General features: G+C 39.5%; 1 protein-coding gene across 2 annotated transcripts in view; it reads right to left on the bottom strand.

Annotated features, from left to right (window-relative positions):
• Positions 1–19231, bottom strand: part of inavab (innate immunity activator b) — a 30575-nt gene extending 11344 nt beyond the window's left edge. The window contains exons 1-6 of one of the 2 annotated variants that reach the window (XM_058055856.1): positions 19008–19231; positions 11543–11677; positions 8823–8894; positions 4868–5001; positions 831–953; positions 529–760 (exon numbers count right to left, since the gene is read on the bottom strand). In XM_058055856.1, the coding sequence (XP_057911839.1) occupies positions 529–760; positions 831–953; positions 4868–5001; positions 8823–8877 (544 nt within the window). In that variant the 5' untranslated portion in view covers positions 8878–8894; positions 11543–11677; positions 19008–19231. The remainder of the gene's footprint in view (positions 1–528; positions 761–830; positions 954–4867; positions 5002–8822; positions 8895–11542; positions 11678–19007) is intronic. The other variant, XM_058055857.1, reaches the window with a different exon arrangement.
• Between the last annotated feature and the right edge of the window lie 3790 nt (positions 19232–23021).

Below are 23021 nucleotides of genomic sequence, written 5' to 3'. Positions count from 1 at the left end.
TGTGGGGGTGCTGGAGCCTATCCCAGCTGTCTTTGGGCGAGAGGCGGGGTACACCCTGGACTGGTCGCCAGCCAATCACAGGGCACATATAGACAAACAACCATTCACACTCACATTCATACCTATGGACAATTTGGAGTCGCTAATTAACCTAGCATGTTTTTGGAACGTGGGAGGAAACCGGAGTACCCGGAGAAAACCCACGCATGCACGGGGAGAACATGCAAACTCAAGTCTCTAACCACTCGACCACCGTGCAGTCCTTGTTGTGCAATTATTAAAGTAAAAGTTGTTATAATGTGAGTTTTAACATTTATGGAAAACAGCCTCTCTTTAATTAAATGAAATAAACGCCTTGGCTATAATTCAAGTGTTTACTGAATGTTGCTGTACCACATGACATGGGGCACGAAATAACGGACTTGACCCGTGACTATGTCGCTATGTCGCTGACAATTCCTGCATTTGCACAAATTCCATGAAAGCATTGAATAATTTGTAGTCAAACAATCGTTCACATGTTCTCACCTTGTGGCGTGATGTTAAAAGCAGGAAGTGGTGACGATTCACCGTGCTCCAGCCGCAGTCGGAAGGCAGTCTCTTGCAGTTGTTTGAGTTTCTTCTCCTCTCGCTTGCACTGCTCCAATCGACTCTTCCTAACGGCCTTGCTCAGGTGTCTCTCCTCGCAAAGCTTTCGTGCCGCCTCGTAGATTTTAAACTGAAGAGCTAACTCGGCATCGACGATATTTAGAGCCGACTCCTGCAGAAGTAGAATGAAACATTGATTATGCACGTCATTCTCCACATACAATCAGGCTGTGTGTTTTTACCTCAGCTGCCCGGGGGATGCTTTGCTCATCGAGCTTGAACGCAGCTCCGATGCGCCTGCGGATGTGCGGCGGCTTCTCTCCTGGCAGCAGAGGATAATCTCCTGACAGCCGGCCCGTCAGCTCCTTAACAAAAATGAAATCACAAATGAAATCCTCGTATAAACAATATTTCAACCTGACCGAGTTCATTCATTCATTCATTTTCTACCGCTTTTTCCTCACGAGGGTCGTGGGGGTGCTGGAGCCTATCCCAGCTGTCTTCGGGCGAGAGGCGGGGTACACCCTGGACTGGTGGCCAGCCAATCACAGGGCACATATAGACAAACAACCATTCACACTCACATTCATACCTATGGACAATTTGGAGTCGCCAATTAACCTAGCATGTTTTTTGGAATGTGGGAGGAAACCGGAGTACCCGGAGAAAACCCACGCATGCACGGGGAGAACATGCAAACTCCACACAGAGATGACCAAGGGTGGAATTGAACCCTGGTCTCCTAGCTGTGAGGTCTGCGCGTGAACCACTCGACCGCCGTGCCGCCCCTGACCAAGTTCATTCATTCATTCATTCATTTTCTACCGCTTTTTCCTCACGAGGGTCGCGGGGGGTGCTGGAGCCTATCCCAGCTGTCTTCTACACCCCGGACTGGTGGCCAGCCAATCACAGGGCACATATAGACAAACAACCATTCACACTCACATTCATACCTATGGACAATTTGGAGTCACCAATTAACCTAGCATGTTTTTGGAATGTGGGAGGAAACCGGAGTACCCGGAGAAAACCCACGCATGCACGGGGAGAACATGCAAACTCCACACAGAGATGACCGAGGGTGGAATTGAACCCTGGTCTCCTAGCTGTGAGGTCTGCGCGCTAACCACTCGACCGCCGTGTCGCCCCTGACCAAGTTCATTCATTCATTTTCTACCGCTTTTTCCTCACGAGGGTCGCATGGGGTGCTGGAGCCTATCCCAGCTGTCTTCGGGCGAGAGGCGGGGTACACCCTGGACTGGTGGCCAGCCAATCACAGGGCACATATAGACAAACAACCATTCACACTCACATTCATACCTATGGACAATTTGGGGAGGAAACCGGAGTACATGCAAACTCCACACAGAGATGGCCGAGGGTGGAATTGAACCCTGGTCTCCTAGCTGTGAGGTCTGCGCGCTAACCACTCGACCGCCGTGCCGCCCCTGACCATGTTCATTTATCTGCAAATCTAACAATGAATAAAAACAGAAGACGCATTTCTGCTGCAAATGCATCGTTACGCTCCATCAGTCAAGCGTGAGAGTTTGGAAATGATACACAAGCATCATGTTCTCCTCGCATGTTGAGACATATAAACGCAGGTCCGTTGCACAATTCTAGCACATTCTTAACATCTCACATCCTTCTATGGCACCTGCATCAAGTATCAAAACCACAGCGTGACAACACCGAGTTTATGATTTCATCATTCATAAAAGACACTCATGCATTATGATGCTTACTTGTTATTTTATCACAATGACGACGAGCGGCGAAGGCGCGGTGCCTCCAATTAGATCACCTGAGCATGTCCTGACACGAGTGCCCAGCCCAAGTGTCAACAGGAAGGAATGGGATTTTTTACCCTGAAGCAACTCTGCTGCGGCAGACTCCAATTCAGATTGTGTGTCCAGTTTCACAATTACTGAGCTTTATTTGGCTTTTACTTTATTTTACTTTGATTTGACAAGGGCAGTGTAGGGAGAGATGCGATGAAAATGAATAAACGCAAAGCCATTATTGTCTAAATAGCTTACAACAGTACCAAGATAACCGTGTCTTGCCTGTGACATCATGATCTGGGGCTGCATTAGTGCTGCCGACACTGGGGAGTTGTGGTTCATTGAGCAAAACCTAAATTAGAACCTGAGCGTGATCCCCTCTCCCTTGGGAATATGGCCAACGGTGCTCGTACTATGTCCACTGTGAGGTGTACTCACTTGTGTTGCCAGCCCTTTGAAAAAAATACACTTACTACCCTGATGCTGCCTTTACGCTTGCACAAATCGCCGTGGCAATGCGTGTCATTTCAATGGTATACCTGAAAAGACGAGTTTTTTATTTTTTTATTTTATTTGGGCAAATATATGAAACAATCCCACCCTCGGCCATCTCTGTGTGGAGTTTGCATGTTCTCCCCGTGCATGCGTGGGTTTTCTCCGGGTACTCCGGTTTCCTCCCACATTCCAAAAACATGCTAGGTTAATTAGCCACTCCAAATTGTCCATAGGTATGAATGTGAGTGTGAATGGTTGTTTGTCTATATGTGCCCTGTGGTTGGCTGGCGACCAGTCCGGGGTGTACCCCGCCTCACGCCCGAAGACAGCTGGGATAGGCTCCAGCACCCGCCGCGACCATCGGTAGAAAATGAATGAATGAGCGAATATATGAAACATTACAGTGCATTTCTTACATGAATCAAAATATAACTTTCCATTATTTACATTTGTATTCAACTATTTGATCACAAGCCCAAAAGGAGTAGACTGAAGTAAAAGCTTATAAATGCCTTCCCTTTTTTGCAAGATATAATCATATTCATACCAAAGTCTTGTTTTCCCCTGTTATTATTATCATTGTAATATTATTATTGTTATGTTTATCATTATTACTGTTATTATTGTTATTATTATCACCATTATTATTCAGTCATTCATTTTCTACCGCTTTTTCCTCACGAGGGTCGCGGGGGGTGCTGGAGCCTATCCCAGCTGTCTTCGCGTGAGAGGCGGGGTACACCCTGGACTGGTCGCCAACCAATCACAGGGCAGATATAGACAAACAACCATTCACACTCACATTCATACCTATGGACAATTTGGAGTCGCTAATTAACCTAGCATGTTTTTGGAATGTGGGAGGAAATCGGAGTACCCGGAGAAAACCCACGCATGCAAACTCCACACAGAGATGGCCGAGGGTGGAATTGAACCCTGGTCTCCTAGCTGTGAGGTCTGCGCGCTAACCACTGGACCGCCGTGCCGCCCCCCATTGTAATATTATTATTGTTATAATCTTTATCATTATTACCATGATTATTGTTATTATTATCACCATTATTATAATCATCATTAATATGACCATTTCCATCATTATAGTTGTTTGCACACAGTTTCCACATAAGTTAAGCAATTGGCATGCAATATGTGACAGAAAATTGCATGCACACGGCATTCTTATCATTATTATTATCGTTATCTATTTGCAAGGGACCTACGAGACTAACTCCACAGAAGGAGCCCTCGTTGGAGAAAAGAAAAGTGAGGGTGAGGGGAATTGCTGACTCACTTTGGGCATTGTGATCAGAGATTAACAGAACTTCACAAGGAATTCCCCCCGACTTCCAGTTCCAAGAGGTGGTGGAAAAATTTAACCCATTCGTGAGAATGCCCGCATTAATTGCATATATTTTGTGCAGCATTCATGAAGATTATGCATGCCAAAAACTTGGAATATTTCAAAGTTCTAATTTCTTGCACGCTTGCTTGGTGTAAATAATAACAATGTTACAAAGAATAAAAGGGTAAACAGAGTGACCACTTATCAGTCTTGTTCTGTGATGACATTTAGTTAAACTTAAGATGATTCACACATTTGTAATAAATCAACTTCTCTTTTTCTTTTCCAGTCAGTATGGGGTTTTTTTTTTTGGTCACAAATCCTATAAACTTGCAGTTTCTTCGGATATGTGACTTTAGAAATGCTGAAGTAAAAGTGAAGCTAATCTAAAAAAAAAAAAGAGGAGTGCGGACTGAAACCAAAAATAAAAAGACAAGCTCCATTTTCCAGTCAACCTCAAAAGCATCTCCTCTTGCGTGCCATTTTCCGAGCATGCAGTAAATGTCTCATCAATCACCGCACATAAAAAGGTGCTGGCTGTCTGGAATGACACATTGGCAAAATAATAGAATAGCACCTTCCCCCCGATGACGTAACTAAAAGCTAAAAAGGTTTCAACAGAGCTTGTGATGACATCATGCGATCGTTTACTCACAGCTTCTCGAATGCAGAGTTTCTTGAGCTCCAGAAGGCACAGGTCTAATTGGTCTTGGAGCGCCTGGTGTTTGAGCTTCATGGCTCGTGTGTGCGTGCCGACATCCTTCGTGTGTGATGTTGGGCTGTCTGAGCCTGTGGTGTAAAACAAACAAAAACATAATTGGTCTTAACTTTACCTGTTACGTAGCTTGGAAGCACTATTGCATTCACATTGAGATGAAAACTACAATCGTGAAGTAGGATTAAATATTAATAAATGGAATATTTTTGTAGTTAACAGCACAAAAAACCTGTTTATAACCTTCTAAAAAGCTTTAACATTATTAGAGCCCTGCAGACATGAAATAACACCCCTATAGTCACCTTTATACTATATATTGTAGAGACAATAAGCAATATTAAGACATAATTCAGACATCATAAAGTCCCTTGTAGTATCTTGAACGTAATGTGGGCCGTTCCCACGTCATTAAAAAAAATTGATTGGTATTAGCGTATCATCCATTTTCACTATCAATTGATTGATATATGATAAACAGATGCGAATAGATATTCGGTTTGACAAGTGAGAGATGCAGCTGCGTTCGTATCAGCCTCCTGGATTGAGATCAGAAGGATCAGCCATAAACGCTTAGATTGCTTAGATTATTTACATCTTGTAAATAACACAAGAACCTGGGCTGCTGGTGAAACAATTGTTATGCGTGCTCTGTAGCTTAGCATCAAGCTTCACCTAGCAAGAATGAATTTAAATAGCATTACTAGCTTGTAACAGGGAAAGACTTTCAACACATCAGCAAAGCATAAGTATATTATTCATTCATTCACTTTCCACTTTTCCATTTTCCACCCCGGACTGGTGGCCAGCCAATCACAAGGCACATATAGACAAACAACCATTCACACTCACATTCATACCTATGGACAATTTGGAGTCGCTAATTAACCTAGCATGTTTTTGGAATGTGGGAGGAAACCGGAGTACCCGGAGAAATCCCACGCATGCACGGGGAGAACATGCAAACTCCACACAGAGATGGCCGAGGGTGGAATTGAACCCTGGTCTCCTAGCTGTGAGGTCTATGCGCTAACCACTCGACCGCCGTGCCGCCTATAAGTACATTATAGAGATCTAATTTATCTCATTTATTACAATGCATTTTCAAAGGCACTGCAAAGGACCTAAAATGAATCTTTGGCGGGACCAATCATCACAAAATCCATGTTGATAGTCCAAAAAATTTAGTATTAGTTTTGCATTAGTATTTAACAAAAAAAAACCTAATGGAGATAAATAAGCAACAGTGAAGGTCGGTATAAAAAAAAAGACTATTTAGAAAAAGTGTTTTTGTCAGTGTTTTCAATGGTAACAATGAAAGTGTGTCAGAATCTCTGTAACTATTGACAACGTGAGTGTTCAAGTCGTGCGGTCTGTCGCCTTGGAGACTAATAACATCAGGATTAGTCTCCTGGCCGGAGGGAGGAGCTCCAGTCAGAATGCATTGACTATTGCATACCTTTAGAGATTATTAACAGATTCCCTGCAGGTGCTAACAAACATCTGAGGTACAACAGGAAAGATATGTGGCAGTGTGACAATAGAGTAGAGAATTCCACTTCCTAGAGAGACAATCGGCCATTCTTGATGGATGGACACGTTCTCATTGTATAGAGCAGACACCACGTGGTCCAATTAAGGCCAAAGGAATGTCACTAAGGCCAGAACTAAGCAGCACACATTACACGATGCAGCAAAAACAGGGGTGGGCAAACTTTTTGACTCGCGGGCCGCATTGATATAACAAAAATATTTTACACGTAACAGTCCACCTGGTATTATTGTATCTGTAAAATTGTCATGCACTCTGCTATTATTATTTATTATTTTATATTTATATTTAAATATTTTAAAAATAATAAAATATTATAATAATTAAAATTAAATTAAAATAATAATTATTATATTATTATTATGTAAAATATGCAAATATAACAATATTATTATATATAATTAATATAATAATTATCATTAATATAATAAATATAATAATCATAATAGTTATAATAATAATATAATAATTATTATTTTAATTTTTATTATTATTATGTGCTTGTGTCTCTTTTTTCAGGAGCACTTTGTAAACAACAGACCATGTCAAACAACAAAATTGATACAACCATCAAAAGGTTGGCTCAGGCCATGATGCCAGGTTGTATGTTGAGTTTAAATTAAATACTTTGGAAAGATTGGGCGGGCCATATTCAAACACTTGGCGGGCCGGATGTGGCCCCCGGGCCGTAGTTTGCCCACCCCTGAGCAAAAACAACACTGCTGGTCTTGGAGAGACAACAACAACATTTTGCCTTGAAATGTTTCCAGACAATGATTACCAAAACTGTTGCAGAATGAAATTGCAACAAATTGAGGTTCACTGTCACTGCTTTAGATACTTTTTTGGTTTGTTTTTGTTAGAAGAAAGACAAAGCAAGAACACCATCCACAGCATTACTTGCAGTTTAGGTGCAGTACTGAAAGCACCAAAGCCCCGCCTTCTACTGTCTGCATTATTCATCCATTTTCTATGCTGCTTATCCTCATGAAGGTCGCGGAGGTGCTGGAGCCTATCCCAGCTGTCTTCTACACCCCGGACTGGTGGCCAGCCAATCACAGGGCACATATAAACAAACAACCATTCACATTCACATTCATACTTATGGACAATTTGGAGTCGCCGATTAACCTAGCATGTTTTTGGAATGTGGGAGGAAACCGGAGTACCCGGAGAAAACCCACGCATGCACGGGGAGAACATGCAAACTCCACACAGACGCCTAATATTTATTAACTGTACAGTGTTTTAATCATTTTAAAAAGGATAACTCTTATACATATACATAACTAAATAAAACTAAACTAAATCAAAACTTCACATCTTGTGGTGTCCGTAGTACCCGGAGAAAACCCACAAATGCACGGGGAGAACATGCAAACTCCACACAGATGCCTAATAATTATTAACTGTACAGTGTTTTAATAATTTTAAAAAGAATAACTCTTATACATATACATAACTAAATAAAACTAAACTAAATCAAAACTTCACATCTTGTGGTGTCCGTAGTACCCGGAGAAAACCCACAAATGCACGGGGAGAACATGCAAACTCCACACAGACGCCTAATATTTATTAACTGTACAGTGTTTTAATCGTTTTAAAAAGGATAACTATTATACATATACATAACTAAATAAAACTAAACTAAATCAAAACTTCACATCTTGTGGTGTCTTTAGTACCTGGAGAAAACCCACAAATGCACGGGGAGAACATGCAAACTCCACACATACGCCTAATATTTATTAACTGTACAGTGTTTGAATCATTTTTAAAAAGGATAACTCTTATACATATACATAACTAAATAAAACTAAACTAAATCAAAACTTCACATCTTGTGGTGTCCGTAGTACCCGGAGAAAACCCACAAATGCACAGGGAGAACATGCAAACTCCACATAGAAATACCAGTGCGGGGAATCGAATTTGGGTCTCCAAGCTGTGTGGCCTGCACGCTAACCACTAGGCCTCTCTGCATTATTATTATATTGTCTCGAGATGACATTACATAAATGAACATTCTGGTAGTTCTGTACAGGCTGCAAATGACCCAGATTTTGGCATATTTGCTCATATTCATCTCTAGTCCTGAGGCAGGAAAATAAAAACAGACAACAAACAACTAAAAATAGACAAGTAAAAACACAAACATGCCCATAAAAATAACATTAAAACAATAAAATTTCTCATAATGAGGACATGATTGCGGAATGGCATAAAGTGCTGAGGCATCACACTCATGTATAAGTTGTAAGAGAACAGCGTATTCATGATATTCATAATTATACTGTAATAATGCAACAACATTATGAAGAAAATGAAAACATGTTTTACCAGAGTGAAGGATGATGCCGCTGTCGGTGTCACTGAACTCGCCGTTGCCTTCCATACGCTTTACTTTGTGTTCTTCAGTGATGAGAAAAGAAAATAATCACCATTTGAAGGGGGAAAAAAATGACACTTTATGATGTTCTAAAAATAATATGTGTCCAGGGAGACAAGAGACAAGCATGGATGAGCACAGCGTCTAAAAACGTGGCTATAAAGTACAGCATATTAATATCTGATATGAAGTGTGGTTACATTTCTGGTGTCTGTCCCCACTGTGAGTAAATAAGCAGCGTCTCAGCAAGGACTATTACCCAACCATGTGACCAATAGCTAGAGCAGGGGTGGGCAAACTTTTTGACTCGCATTGACTGGGGGGGGGGGCAGACTATATATTTTACATGTAACAGTCCACCTGGTATTATTGTATCTGTAAAATTGTCATGCAATCTGCTATTATTATTTATTATTTTATATTTATATTTAAATATTTAAAAAATAATAAAATATTATAATAATTAAAATAAAATTAAAATAATAATTATTATATTATTATTATGTAAAATATGCAAATATAACAATATTATTATATATAATTAATATAATAATTAGCATTAATATAATAAATATAATAATCATAATAGTTATAATAGTAATATAATAATTATTATTTTAATTTTTATTATTATTATGTGCTTGTGTCTCTTTTTTCAGGAGCACTTTGTAAACAACAGACCATGTCAAACAACAAAATTGATACAACCATCAAAAGGTTGGCTCAGGCCATGATGCCAGGTTGTATGTTGAGTTTAAATGAAATACTTTGGAAAGATTGGGCGGGCCGTATTCAAACACTTGGCGGGCCGGATGTGGCCCCCGGGCCGTAGTTTGCCCACCCCTGAGCTAGAGTGATATGATTCAGGTGTGACTTACCACCTTGACCCCGCAATCACAGGTGTAGTCAATGCCCTCAGTGAATACACATGTTGCCACGTCTGGCCTGTTTCCTTTGACTGCTCTGTTGTCATATGACGCCCGGGTTCATGACCCCCTGGTTGGATTATTAACTAAAGGGATGGGCGGAATGTGTAGCAGTATGGTTGAATCACATTCCGGCACACGGAGGAGGTTCGGTTTGTTTAGTGATGGAAAACTAAGGTGCAATTTTTTACAAGTTGTTTGCACAGTGCACAGCTAGCTTCATGGTGAGGAACGCCTGCTGTTATCAGTCTGGACGTGATGTGAGCATGACACATGCTTATTACGCTCATATGACTGTGACTTGCAAAGGAGGGAAGTGGCCACTGGGTTGGTTGCTGCAAACAAAACAAAAGTGTGTTGTATTTAAAATTAGCAATTCGGTCCCATATTTTTGGTCCCATATTGTTGTTACTCTACTGGAAATAGGCTTTCAGAACCATTAATATTGGGGAATATTATACAAAATCTTACATACTGTACAGTAGTGGCATAAAAGCTCTAAGAGTAAGTCACCTTTTGTGTTTCAGTAAGGTTTAACTTACTTAACAACAAGTTTTAATTATTTTGTAATATGTTTGTGCAAGTTCTGTGTCATTTTGAATAAAGAATATTACAAAAAACTACACATTCTCAGAATTGGCTTTGCTAGAGATATTCGATATACCAATAATGTCCAGCATTACCAATACTGATATTGGTATGTGCATATCATGTAATGAACACACGATACTTCATTTACTGTGATGCTACCCGATGCTAAAAAAAGACAAATACTGTAATATACAATGAAAGTTACAAAGTGCTACATTTTTTCTCAACTAAATAGTTCATAAATTAAGTTCAACAATCTTTTATTCGCAGGTACCGTGCATATTAATAAACATTTCTGTCAATATGCCAGAATTATCCAAAAGTCCTAATCCCATTTATTAATATTTGGTAATGGTAATGGTTTTATTTCATTTGAACATGCATCAGATTACAATTGAATGCATCCCATAATCGGTTCACAGTTCCACATGTCCAAAAGAAGTAGGAAGAAGCAAAGCTTATTAAATCCTACCCCTCCATCTGGTACTTTTACAATCAGTAACTGTTACATTTGTTCACTTCCTGCTTTCTATAATAGTTTTTTTTTTTAATGAGGTTTCAGTTCATTCATTTTAAACCATGATCGGTTTCTCAACAGCAACAATACAATTTAGAAAACTGCACATTTCTATGTGGCACAAACATCCCTGCATATAGGAACAGTAAAGTGCAAACTAACTCCGCTAAGTCGAGGTAGTCGTTTTCAGTATCACCGATCGCTTCTTATCAATACTTTGCTGCAGTTACGCGAGCTTCGTGTGATTCCGAGTGATTCATCCCGAGGTGCGATATTAGATTAGAGTAGTATTGTATAACAAGGAAGGTAAAACAACGCGGACATACTGATAGAGCAAGCTTTGTTGTAGCAAGGTGCAGTTTGACCAAGTCTCACTTGCGCACCAATGTCAATATCTAATACACTCAAAAATTACTTTTGACATGTCTAAATACAGAAAAAATACTAGTACTGAGAAACAATACTAACTTACTTATGGATTTACCAAGCAATTTTGAAAGTGACTGATCATAACAAATTACAACTAAAGTATAATAGATACCATAGAAACAATGACAGATCGGTATTAAATCTGCATTATTTCACTATGTTTACATTTACAACACAATACAAATGTCAGCGTGTAGAATGTACTTACTTCAGTACCAATTTCCGAAATCCAAAGCGTGAATACTCCTCAGAGTCTACCAGGGGGACTGGAGCCTGGCCATTGTGGCGTTGAGTATTTGGACAGGAATGAGAGGCTGGCCCAGCGAGGAAAAAGCGCTGCCTGCTGGAAGGGAGTGGCCACACACACACACACACACACACACACACACACACACACACACACACACACACACACACAGTCGGTATCATATAACTCCCATCTGATGTTGAAACTGTGTCAAGAACAATGAGCAGGTTATTGAGAATTTCTTGGCAATTATACACGCTCTTATCAGTTGGTGGATAAGGGAGGCAACCTCGATAATAAGCGTGCCCTGAGGGGGTAAGCGTGATTAAAAAAAAAAAAAAGTAACAAATCTCAAGGATGGCATGAGAACGCACAGCAGGACAACATATTAAAAAAAAGAGTTAAATGAACACATGCTGTGGTCGGTATTTGCAACAATACTAGCCTGTTTGTGTTCTATTGTAACATATTATATATATATATATATATATATACAGTAGATGAATTATCTGGTCAGTGCATGACTACTGCCATCTCCTGGATGTTCGCATTGAAACCCATGATTAAAACAAAGATTTTGAAAACCGCGTGCTAGAAATATCTCACCCTCCTCAAACTTCCAGTAACAAGAAGCCATTTTTGTGTTACTTCCACTATAAAGAGAGGAACCACATGCTGGTGGGATAGTCGCTATGATTTATAGCCACACGGAACACCACCTGCTTTCTCAACGCACGGCATGCATTCAGTCCCAATCTCAATATTCACTTTGGATTTCCAGGAATGTTGGTGCGGGTAATTCTCAGATCGTTAAAAAGAACATTTCACCAAAGCAGTTGCTCAGAGGGGGAAAAAAAAAAGCAAATGCATTATTCACGGTTTATTAATTCGGTTCGCACAATTATGCAGAAACGGCTTCAATAATTGTCAACAGCATCCATCTATTTTCTGTACCGTTTGCCCTTATTAGGATCGCGGGTGACTGGCTGGGGCCTGTCGTAGTTGACTTTGGCTGAGAGGCAAACAACCATTCACACTCACTTTCACAATTTAGAGTGTCCAGTTGGTCTTGAATGCATGTTTTTGGGATGTGGAATGAAGATGGTATTACCAGAAGAAAGGCATGCATGGAAGGCATGGAAAGATATGAAAATAGGATATTTTTATTTATATGACATACATATACATCCATATCAGAATGCTAAAACATAAAATGTCAATCAAATCAATGTCACCTAATAGTGCGGAACTAAGGTACTACAATTTCGAAACCCACCAAAAGTTTACTCTCTCACCATACGAACACTGTCTTTGATCATATACTTAAACAATGTATCATGAATATACTTAACATAAACCTGTATAATATATATTGTGTATCATATAGTATGCATATCATATAATCAAATGGACATAAGTTGATAATGGGAAATTAATTTGAACATGCATCAGATTACAATTGAATGCATCACATAATCGGTTCCCAGTTCCACATGTCCAAAAGGAGTAGGAAGAAGCAAAGCTTATTAAATCCTACCCCTCTATCTGCAGGGCTCGACAATAACGTTGTACCGATGGCCCGGGGCAAGTTAAAACAAAATTCGGGCAAGTAAATCCAATCATTAATATTCCCGTCGGGCAAGTGCATTTTAGCATGCCGTACTGCCAAGAGTTTTTTTGAAAGCGGTTCTTGTTGGGTGTTGGTAAAACTCGGACTGCGTAATTCCGGTGGTAATTTGCAAACCAATCCTTGCAAATCTTGAAATGGACCAATCAGAATCGTTTATTTAGACCGCGGTCCGTAATCCACAATCCGCGTTTTACCCACACCCGTTCTTGTTCGCGATCAACCAATCAGCGATCGTTTTACTAGGAAAACATCTATCATGGCGTCCCTGCCAACATTGTCTAATTCTTCAACAACTTGTGAAGGAAAACAGTAAAAAGTGATGAAACAGTGCCTCCTAAACAAGTATTTTATTAGCGGCAGCAAATCAAATGATGGCAAAGGTGAGTGAATCACATTGCTGTGACAATTTGAAGTGGTCACAATGAAACACCACCCATTAGATCCAATACCAAGTGCTGATTTTGCACAAGCTACAAAACCTAGCGGTTTCATTTCTCTGTGTATTTTTCTCACCTTTGCTTCACAAATTATTGTTTGACCATTGAGCATTTTTTCTGAGCATTTCTTTCTAAAAACACTTTACTAGTACACAAATGTGTCAAATGTTTCATTGAGGTGTACAACTTAAATAAATATCACTGCTTACTACGACTACCATGTGTAAGGTAGCATGGCTTGCCATGTTAACATACATCTCCACAAATTTTCAGACATTCCTCCAAATACAATGCATCAGTACTATTATCTGATGAATTATCAGCATATATTGATATATGATATCATTATGGCAGTCTTTTCATTTTACATGGGGCAAGTTCGGGCAAGTAGTTCTCACCTTAAGGATTCCCCATGGGCAAGTAATTTTTGTTTTTAACGTAGAGCCCTGATCTGGTACTTTTACAATCAGTAACTGTTACATTTGTTCACTTCCTGCTTTCCTAATAGTCATTCATTCATTCATTTTCTACCGCTTTTCCTCACAAGAGTTGTGAGGGGGTGCTGGAGCCTATCCCAGCTGTCTTTGGGGCGAGCGGCGGGGTACACCCTGGACTGGTCGCCAGCCAATCACAGGGCACATATAGACAAACAACCATTCACACTCACATTCATACCTATGGACAATTTGGAGTCGCTAATTAACCTAGCATGTTTTTTGGAATGTGGGAGGAAACTGGAGTACCCGGAGAAAACCCACGCATGCACGGGGAGAACATGCAAACTCCACACAGAGATGGGCGAGGGTGGAATTGAACCCTGGTCTCCTAGCTGTGAGGTCTGTGTGCTAACCACTTGACACCGTGCCGCCGCCTTTCTAATATAATTACCAAAGTACGAGGTGATATGACCATACGATATATAATATATACAATATATAATATATAATCCAAAGTTGTTTTCTTTATTTATTTCAAGCTGCTGCACAGTGGAGGCACATCTTACACATAACATTTTCTTTAGCTCTTTTGTGATAACACGACCAGAACCAGTGACGGCAGAGAGGTGTAAGAAGTGTCATAATGACCATGATGGAAGAGGTAAAAGAACTTATCAGTATCATAACATATCATATCAGTATCAATAACAGAGGAATGTAACGTACGCCTAACAAAGCTAGACTTAGAGTTAGACTGTGTAGCCTATTAATTTATTTCCCATTATTTCCTATGCGGACAAACATTTTGAATGCAAACAAATCAGTGGTAGACCATCATCCTGGAATGGATTGCGTTCAACCTTAAGAGGTTCCACTGTATGTTTAATGTTTGAACTCCTCACTAATGCTAATCTGAAGGTATGAGCTTATGATTAACTGGTTATGTGATAAAAAAAACTGTTTCGAGCAGATGCATTTAGCAAGAATGTATGTGAAAATAACATGTGCATCATGTGTTTGCTCAGACCAATTGTAAAACGACTTGGAGCTCTGATTAGGATCAAGTAAACAGGCTGCATGCCACGTCGTGGCCCTAAAAGGAGATAAGAGACGTGCAGCCGTACAAGTGGGTGATTACCGTTATTGCGAATGGAGCTGCTATTTAGAAGACGCTGTGAGGTGAAGAAAAACAACACACAAATAGTTATGTAGCTGATAGAAAATCATCTTCATCACCACTAATTTGTTAATTCATGTAAAATCACAGGTACAATTAACTTGAATGTCCTTTGTTATTATTATTATTATTATTATGTTATTAAGACTTTCTTTTATCCAAGACTGGTCCAGTGGAACCAGTTGGTGGACGCCATGGGTTGCTTTTCTAAAGCAGCAGTCCCCAAAGACGCAGACAGAAGCCTTTGTGTCTGCAACACAGCAGCTGCCTAAACAAATTCTTCAAATATCCCCGAGTCATTTTTATAAGTGTACTACAAGACTACCGGTGCCAGTAGTCGGTGTCGGTGCCATCAGTTGACAACCAACTGCAGTGGAACATCTGAAGGCAAATAGACATTTTTTTAGACACTTTTTTGTTAAAGGGGACCTATTATGCTACTTTTTTCGGTCCTTTGTATTGAGTTATGAACTCCTATAGAGCAGCTACACACAATAGCCATCAGGAAAGTGTTGTAGTTCTTCCAGAATCTGCACCTATTCAGTGTACTGCAAGACTACCGGTGCCAGTAGTCGGTGTCGGTGCCATCAGTTGACAACCAACTGCAGTGGAACATCTGAAGGCAAATAGACATTTTTTAGACACTTTTTTGTTAAAGGGGACCTATTATGCTACTTTTTCCGGCCCTTTGTGTTGAGTTATGAACTCCTATAGAGCAGCTACACACAATAACCATCAGGAAAGTGTTGTAGTTCTTCCAGAATCTGCACCTATTCAGTGTACTACAAGACTACCGGTGCCAGTAGTCGGTGGCGGTGCCATCAGTTGACAACCAACTGCAGTGGAACATCTGAAGTAGACATTTTAAGTTGGACAATTTGGAAGTCAGGAGACTGACGATGCACCAGATGGAAGTGGTGCATTTGCGACATGACTGCACCGTATTATTTGCATCTATGTCTGAATGACTGCACTGGTTAACTTCTTTTTACACTTGTATGACAGTTAAGAGTGTTAACAGAAATGCTTCCAATAAAGGTTTTATTAGTGACGGTGACAGTCGAGTTTTGGTGTAAGTCGGATCTAAAGTGGACCTATTATGCTAAATTTTCGAGTGTATAATTGAGATACTTTGAGTAATCTAAAATATAACAAATATTAATGTTATTATATATAATGTTATATCACACTTTTACATATTATGCTCAGTTTTCGGCCCTTTGTATTGAGTTATGGACTTCTATAGAGCAGCTACACACAATAACCATCAAGAAAGCGTTGTAGTTCTTCCAGAATCTGCACCTATTCATCTGTTTCTTTGGATTTCGTGCTTCCTGCATATACGGTCAGTTTTAATTTATAGCCCAAGCCCACTCCGCTGTGGTTGGCCACACTCGTCGCTGGCTGCGAACAGCATAGGAGTTGATAATAAACAGCGATGTCACTTTTAACATACTTCCGTATTTGTTGGATTCCGAATCCTATCCGGAAGTAGAGACTGGACAGTCCGATGTTTCTCATCGTTTAACACAAGAATACAACATTCTAACTACATTTGTAGGTCACAAAAGTAGAAAAAAAAAGCATAATAGGTCCCCTTTAAGTCACAAACACTGTACACACATAAAAACAAAAAAAAAACACAAAACAGAATAATTGAATGAAAGAGTATTCCAAAATAAAAGCCTAGCACTAGCATCCTTTCCATGTCAACAATAAGACAACTACCTCTTTCATAGGATTAAATCCTTTAACATGCTCAAGGATACTGTAGCGACCTGGCAGTTAGTGTTAAAGAGTTGTGTGATTTCCAAGTGTCTGTGAACTTGACAGGAGTCCTGACTGTAGAAACGACACTAAGGCCAATGAAATCTGTTTTATTTGTTTCCAAATTCATTTTTTCCCCCTCGAGCGTGTTGTTTTGGTGTAGGTCAGCTGACCTTATCCTGTTTTTCCAAAAATAGATTGTTGATGAACCACTTCCTTCTCATTCTTACGATGTTTATCCTTAATGATTGTCGCGACAGTCAAGCGATTAAAAGGGGTGTGGATATTATCGATCACATAGTGTAGTTTTCCGAAGTAACTGCAAGCACTGTAACTCCTTCTTGAGCGTATATGTATCATATCCATGGGCCAAAATTAGGTTATTAATTCATTTACAGTAACGCTAACATAAACACGAAATACTGTAAACCGAGGACCACCTGAATTCACAATATAAAACATTGTTTTGAAATATAAACAAATATGACGACAGGTTGGTTCAGCCTTAGTGGTTATCACAAACACCCCCCCCGCCCCCCCGCCTTTTTTGTTATATGCAATGATGTGTTAATAGATGATGGTGTAATGTTGCATAAATCCTGTGGCAAGGCAATTATAATACTTACAGTATGGCTTTAAAAAGCCAAACAAAGCAAACAAAGAGTCCCTCCCTAAACTGTTGATATCCATCAGTGCAGCCACTGACTTGATAGCTCTGCCTGCCTGCAGGGTCCAAGCGGGAATAATGAAAAGGTGAAATGAATATTGCACCTCAATGAGCATTATGAATCATGTTTGGGCAACATCAGAAAAATGAAGCCTCAGAAAAAAAGCTCAGTTCACTGAGCATGAAAAGGACAATTGCACATTTTGTGCATATTTTGCTTTTTCTTTAAATAATTTTGCCTCCTATCCTGAAACAAGGTAATTTAAATATACTAGGTAGCGTCAGCACATAAGCGTATTATGTTTTTTTATGTGAAACTTCTTCTTACACTTGTACGGCAGTTATAAACATGAAAATTATACTTCCATAATGTCTGTAGAGTAAATAAAGGATTAATTTATTAACAGTGTAGTACCTTAACTGCCCCACTTAGCACATTACTGCAAATATTCTTACATTTGCACTTGTGGTTTTCTGTTCAATTTGATATAATTCCAATGCATTTGCATCACCTTTTCAAATGTATGATAATACAAACATGCCAGTCTCTCTAAGAATTTTGAATTTAAATTAAAAAAAAAAAAAAAGAGTTAGTCGTGTCTGTGCCTGTGGCGGTGAAGTATCAGGGTTCTCGCTACCTCTGACCTCTCGCCCTCGGGTCAACACACAGGAATGTGGAGACTGTGGAATATTTGAGATGGACAAGACACAGCACAACCCTAACCTAACTAATACTAAATCAGGAAGTCAAACTGATAAGATCTGTGCATACAGTCTATCTCTTCACATAGTTGGTTGTTTTAATAACACTGTCACACACTTCATAGATCCTCTGGTACATGTTTTCTATTGAAAGAGGATGTTGCAAACTCACTACTTCTCTGCATTTGTTTATCTTTAGGATGCACCTTTAGAAATGGCTTCTTATTTCCCTTAAAGCTAACAGCTACAATTGCATATTGTAGTGTAATGAAGATGTAAAGACAGTGCCCTTATGGGGCAAGATATACATAGAAAGTGAAATAAAGGATGATTAATCACATAATAATGATAATATTAGTCCTCAAAATGTAGATATGTTTGTGTTTTGGGATTCTTGCAACCGTTACATTGATGCACAGAAGTCGGGCCCAGATTTAGAAGCATCTTAGTTTAAAAAAAAAAAGTGGAATTTTGCCAGAGTATTAACTTCAGAGCGGTCTTATATTAAAAAAACCAAGTGGTTTCCATAGTTTTCGGTAAAAACAAACAACATGCACAATGACAGAATGCTGTAGAAACAAACACTGCAATGCAAAGTTTGGCTCTTACCTTGCAGGCTAGCTAGCTAGCTAGCTAGCATCCAAAGCTAACTGACTCCATGCAATCTTCCCTCCATCCGCTCACATTCCCGACATTTGAGTCGATGCTTTCCCAACACCGACGGAAGTCGTATAAAGTAAGTATTTGCGATCGCCTACCGGGATATAACTGACAGAATGAAATATAGTACGGCCGCTTGAAGTTAGTTTTACTCCCAAAAGTAAACTTTTGCTGATGGGGGAGGCTTGGGTTGACTGCTTGATACATTTAGGGTCCCTCGCAAAAACGAGTGTCGATACAATCAAACAGTATCAAGATTGCTAGTGATTATGTTTCTGGAACTATGATTTACAATAAAGATGGAAACATTTATACATTCATGTTTTAAATCTAAATAAAATTAGAATTTGGTGGAAAAACAGACGTTTTTACTTGTGAACAATTCCCATACATAGTGGTTTTGTTCTTCTGTTTATAGAATAAATAATAAATACATGTAATCGCTATGCATTACTGAGATAATTTACTTATTTACAACGTATACCATTTTAGATGTGAGTCACTTCGCAATTATCGCCATTTTCAGCATAAATTAGTCTGAAAGCTTTAAATTACCAGCTGAAAATATGTATTTGAAAGTCTCACTTACGATTCGCTCTCCAGTGCTGCGTGGTTAGTTTACGGGACAACTTTTTGCTGGTAAATACGCTTTTCTTTAAAATGTCATTTTGACGGTCAGCTAATGTACTTTATGAAATCAACTAACAACTAATCATTATTTATTGAAAAAAATGTTACAATTGTTGATTATATAAGTTGTATTGCAACAAGATAATCAATCACGACTCTATTATTGGTACATCTACCTGCTATTATATAAACTATTATTTACATTTTGTGATTCCCGATTCATTAATTATCTTCAGTAGCATTTATTATATCAAAACAAGTATTTTATTTTCATCGTTTTCTCGTTCTTCTACAAATTGCTATGCAGTATCTGCATCTGACCAGTAGAGGGCAGGTAAGGTTTACGTCAACGTTGACTTCCTTTGGCTTCATTCAACTGACCTGCTGACGTCATCAGTCTTCATTCTCATTAATGGAAACATTCTTCCTCTCGTGGGGACGTTTTTGCCATTTAATTTACAGTTTGGCTATGTAGGAAGATGAATGACTTCTTAACAGATCAAATAACCATATTATTTTTATATTATTTTATTTAGGAGCACTATCACCACAAACTTTATCTTTATTTACAATATCTAAAAGCATAATAAGCAGTGGCTGTATTAAAAATATTTAGTTTTGAGGTGACTTTTCCTGCGTGAACATCAATTACATTATTTATAAGGCAACAATAGGAATATTACAACATTACAACATTTTTATTATATGAAAGAGCTGATTGGCAGCTGCCTAATGTGTTATAATACCTTGTATTAATTATATTATATACACATATAGTTGGTGGGTAGACAAATTATTTTTTTCAGATTAAAATGAACAAAGCATTATTAGAGCCCTGTAGACATGACAAAACACGACTATAGTCACATTTATACTCTTTTTATTTACAACATATTGCGCAACTGCAGGGTCTTGAGACACATGCTAACTCGCAAACTAGAGAGCTAAAGCGACCTAAACGGTAGCCTTCAAGTTATTTCCTTTAAACTTAAATATCCAAAAACTTACCACTTCCACACGGATAGGGAGGATAACTATTAACAGTTATTTAACCTTTAACATGAACATTAATCAAACGTAATCATTTTCTCTGGGTACATGATACCATACAGCATCCATATAAAAATTGGCACGGGCCGCACTAACATTAAACTTTCATATCAAGGCGGGGGCCTCAAACCAGTGTCCTGCGGGCCACGTGTTTGAGACCCCTGATCGAGTGGTTTTTCAGTGCTTTGCGAACTAAACGGTAGCCTTCAAGTTATTTCCTTTAAAATTAAATAGCCAAAAACTTACCACTTCCACACGGATAGGGAGGTTAACAGTTATTTAACCTTTAACATGAACATTAATCAAACGTAATAATTTTTTTCTGGGTACATGATACAATACAGCATCCATATCAAACTAACATTAAACTTTCATATCAAGGCGGGGGCCTCAAAGTAGTGTCCTGCGGGCCACATTTGGCCCACGGGCCACATGTTTGAGACCCCTGATCTAGTGTTTTTTTTCTCCACCGTGCGGCTGATTTTAAGTCAATAACGAGCTGCTCCTGTCATGCATATGGGTGATTCTTGTAGTCCCGTCTTGTTCATTTCCACCATCATATTGTCCCCCGGTCAACAAAGCTAATTGAGTTTGACAGCACCGAGAAGGCTTTAGTGGCCAAAGCACATTGTTCTAAAAGGGGGAAACTGTCATTATGACGCCCTCCTCGTGACAGAATGGACCTCGGGTGAAATTAACTTTGAGGTCCAGCTTGCTTGCGCCTATTGTGCACGGCACAAGGGGAAGGAGCGAGGGCCTGCACAGGACGCAGGCCGGCATCTGAGAGGAGCCGGCTGCGCTGGCCGGAGAACGCTTCATTGTTCTGTGGGCAGTTTCAGTTAAGAAGGCGCAGAGAATGAATGACCTCCTTCTAGGATGCCTGCTCCACTTTTGGGTTTTTGACGTCGTTCTCCCTGGCGCTCAGCTGTACTTTTTTTTTTTTTTTCCCCTTTTTTTTTTAAACATTTAATGATTTCTCCTGCATTCTTACTGCTCTGTCAGTGGAACACTGCATTCCTCTTGCAGAATAAATGCTGTCTCACTCCAATTGAGCAGAGTCAATGTGAATGCCAGTGAATGGAGCAAGCTCAATGGGGGAAAATAAACAATTGCGTCGGTCCATGGGTGCAGCGGGAGGGGGGGGAGCGGAAGGGAGAAAGGCCTCCCTAACATGCTAAGATTCCCATGGATACTTAGTCTTTTTTTTCCCCCCCGTTTAAAGGAAGATCTCGTAAAGTTCCTCAACAGAGGATGATTTCTCTTTTCTTTCTTTGGAGTTTTTATTTGGAGGGCAGAAAGGGTGGTCGGCATCGGGGTGGTTGTTTGACATGGAGGGGGTGTGGGGGTTACATACACACGTGCACACGCGCGTGCGCACGCACACACATACACACAATTTGTTCCTCACTTGTCGAGTGCAACGTTTCAGAAAAATAGCCCATTGTTTGGGTGTTAAAGGTGCTTGTCTTAGCTGTTTAACTGCATCCAAGGTTCCTCCTACACAATGACATGTAAAGCTGGATCATTTCAACAGCTCTTTGACTGATAAAATATATTATATCTATATACCTTATATTGTATATGTATATATTTGTAAGCGTGTGTATATAATTTAAAGATGCACAATATATATTTTCAATACCAATTGGTAATGCCGATTACTCGCTGCTTCTCACGGTGGCCGAGTGGTAAGCCACACAGTCAGGAGATCGGGAAAACTTTGTGGCCCGCAGGACACTAGTTTGAGGCCCCCGCCTTGATATGAAAGTTTAATGTTAGTTTGATATGGATGCTGTATGGTATCATGTACCCAGAAAAATAATATTACGTTTGATTAATGTTCATGTTAAAGGTTAAATAACTGTTAATAGTTATCCTCCCTATCCGTGTGGAAGTGGTAAGTTTTTGGCTATTTAAGTTTAAAGGAAATAACTTGAAGGCTACCGTTTAGGTTGCAAAGCACTGAAAAACCACTAGATCAGGGGTCTCAAACACGTGGCCCGCAGGACACTAGTTTGAGGCCCCCGCCTTGATATGAAAGTTTAATGTTAGTGCGGCCCGCGCAAGTTTGATATGGATGCTGTATGGTATCATGTACCCAGAAAAAATTATTACGTTTGATTAATGTTCATGTTAAAGGTTAAATAACTGTTAATAGTTATCCTCCCTAGCCGTGTGGAAGTGGTAAGTTTTTGGCTATTTAAGTTTAAAGGAAATAACTTGGAGGCTACCGTTTAGGTCGCTAGCTCTCTAGTTTGGTGGTCTTGTGTAAAAGCCATTATT

This window comes from Doryrhamphus excisus, chromosome 18 (genome assembly GCF_030265055.1).
Source record: "Doryrhamphus excisus isolate RoL2022-K1 chromosome 18, RoL_Dexc_1.0, whole genome shotgun sequence".
NCBI lineage: Eukaryota > Metazoa > Chordata > Actinopteri > Syngnathiformes > Syngnathidae > Doryrhamphus > Doryrhamphus excisus.
Note: the sequence above shows the minus strand (reverse complement) of the source record. Positions and strands in the feature narration are given on the sequence as shown.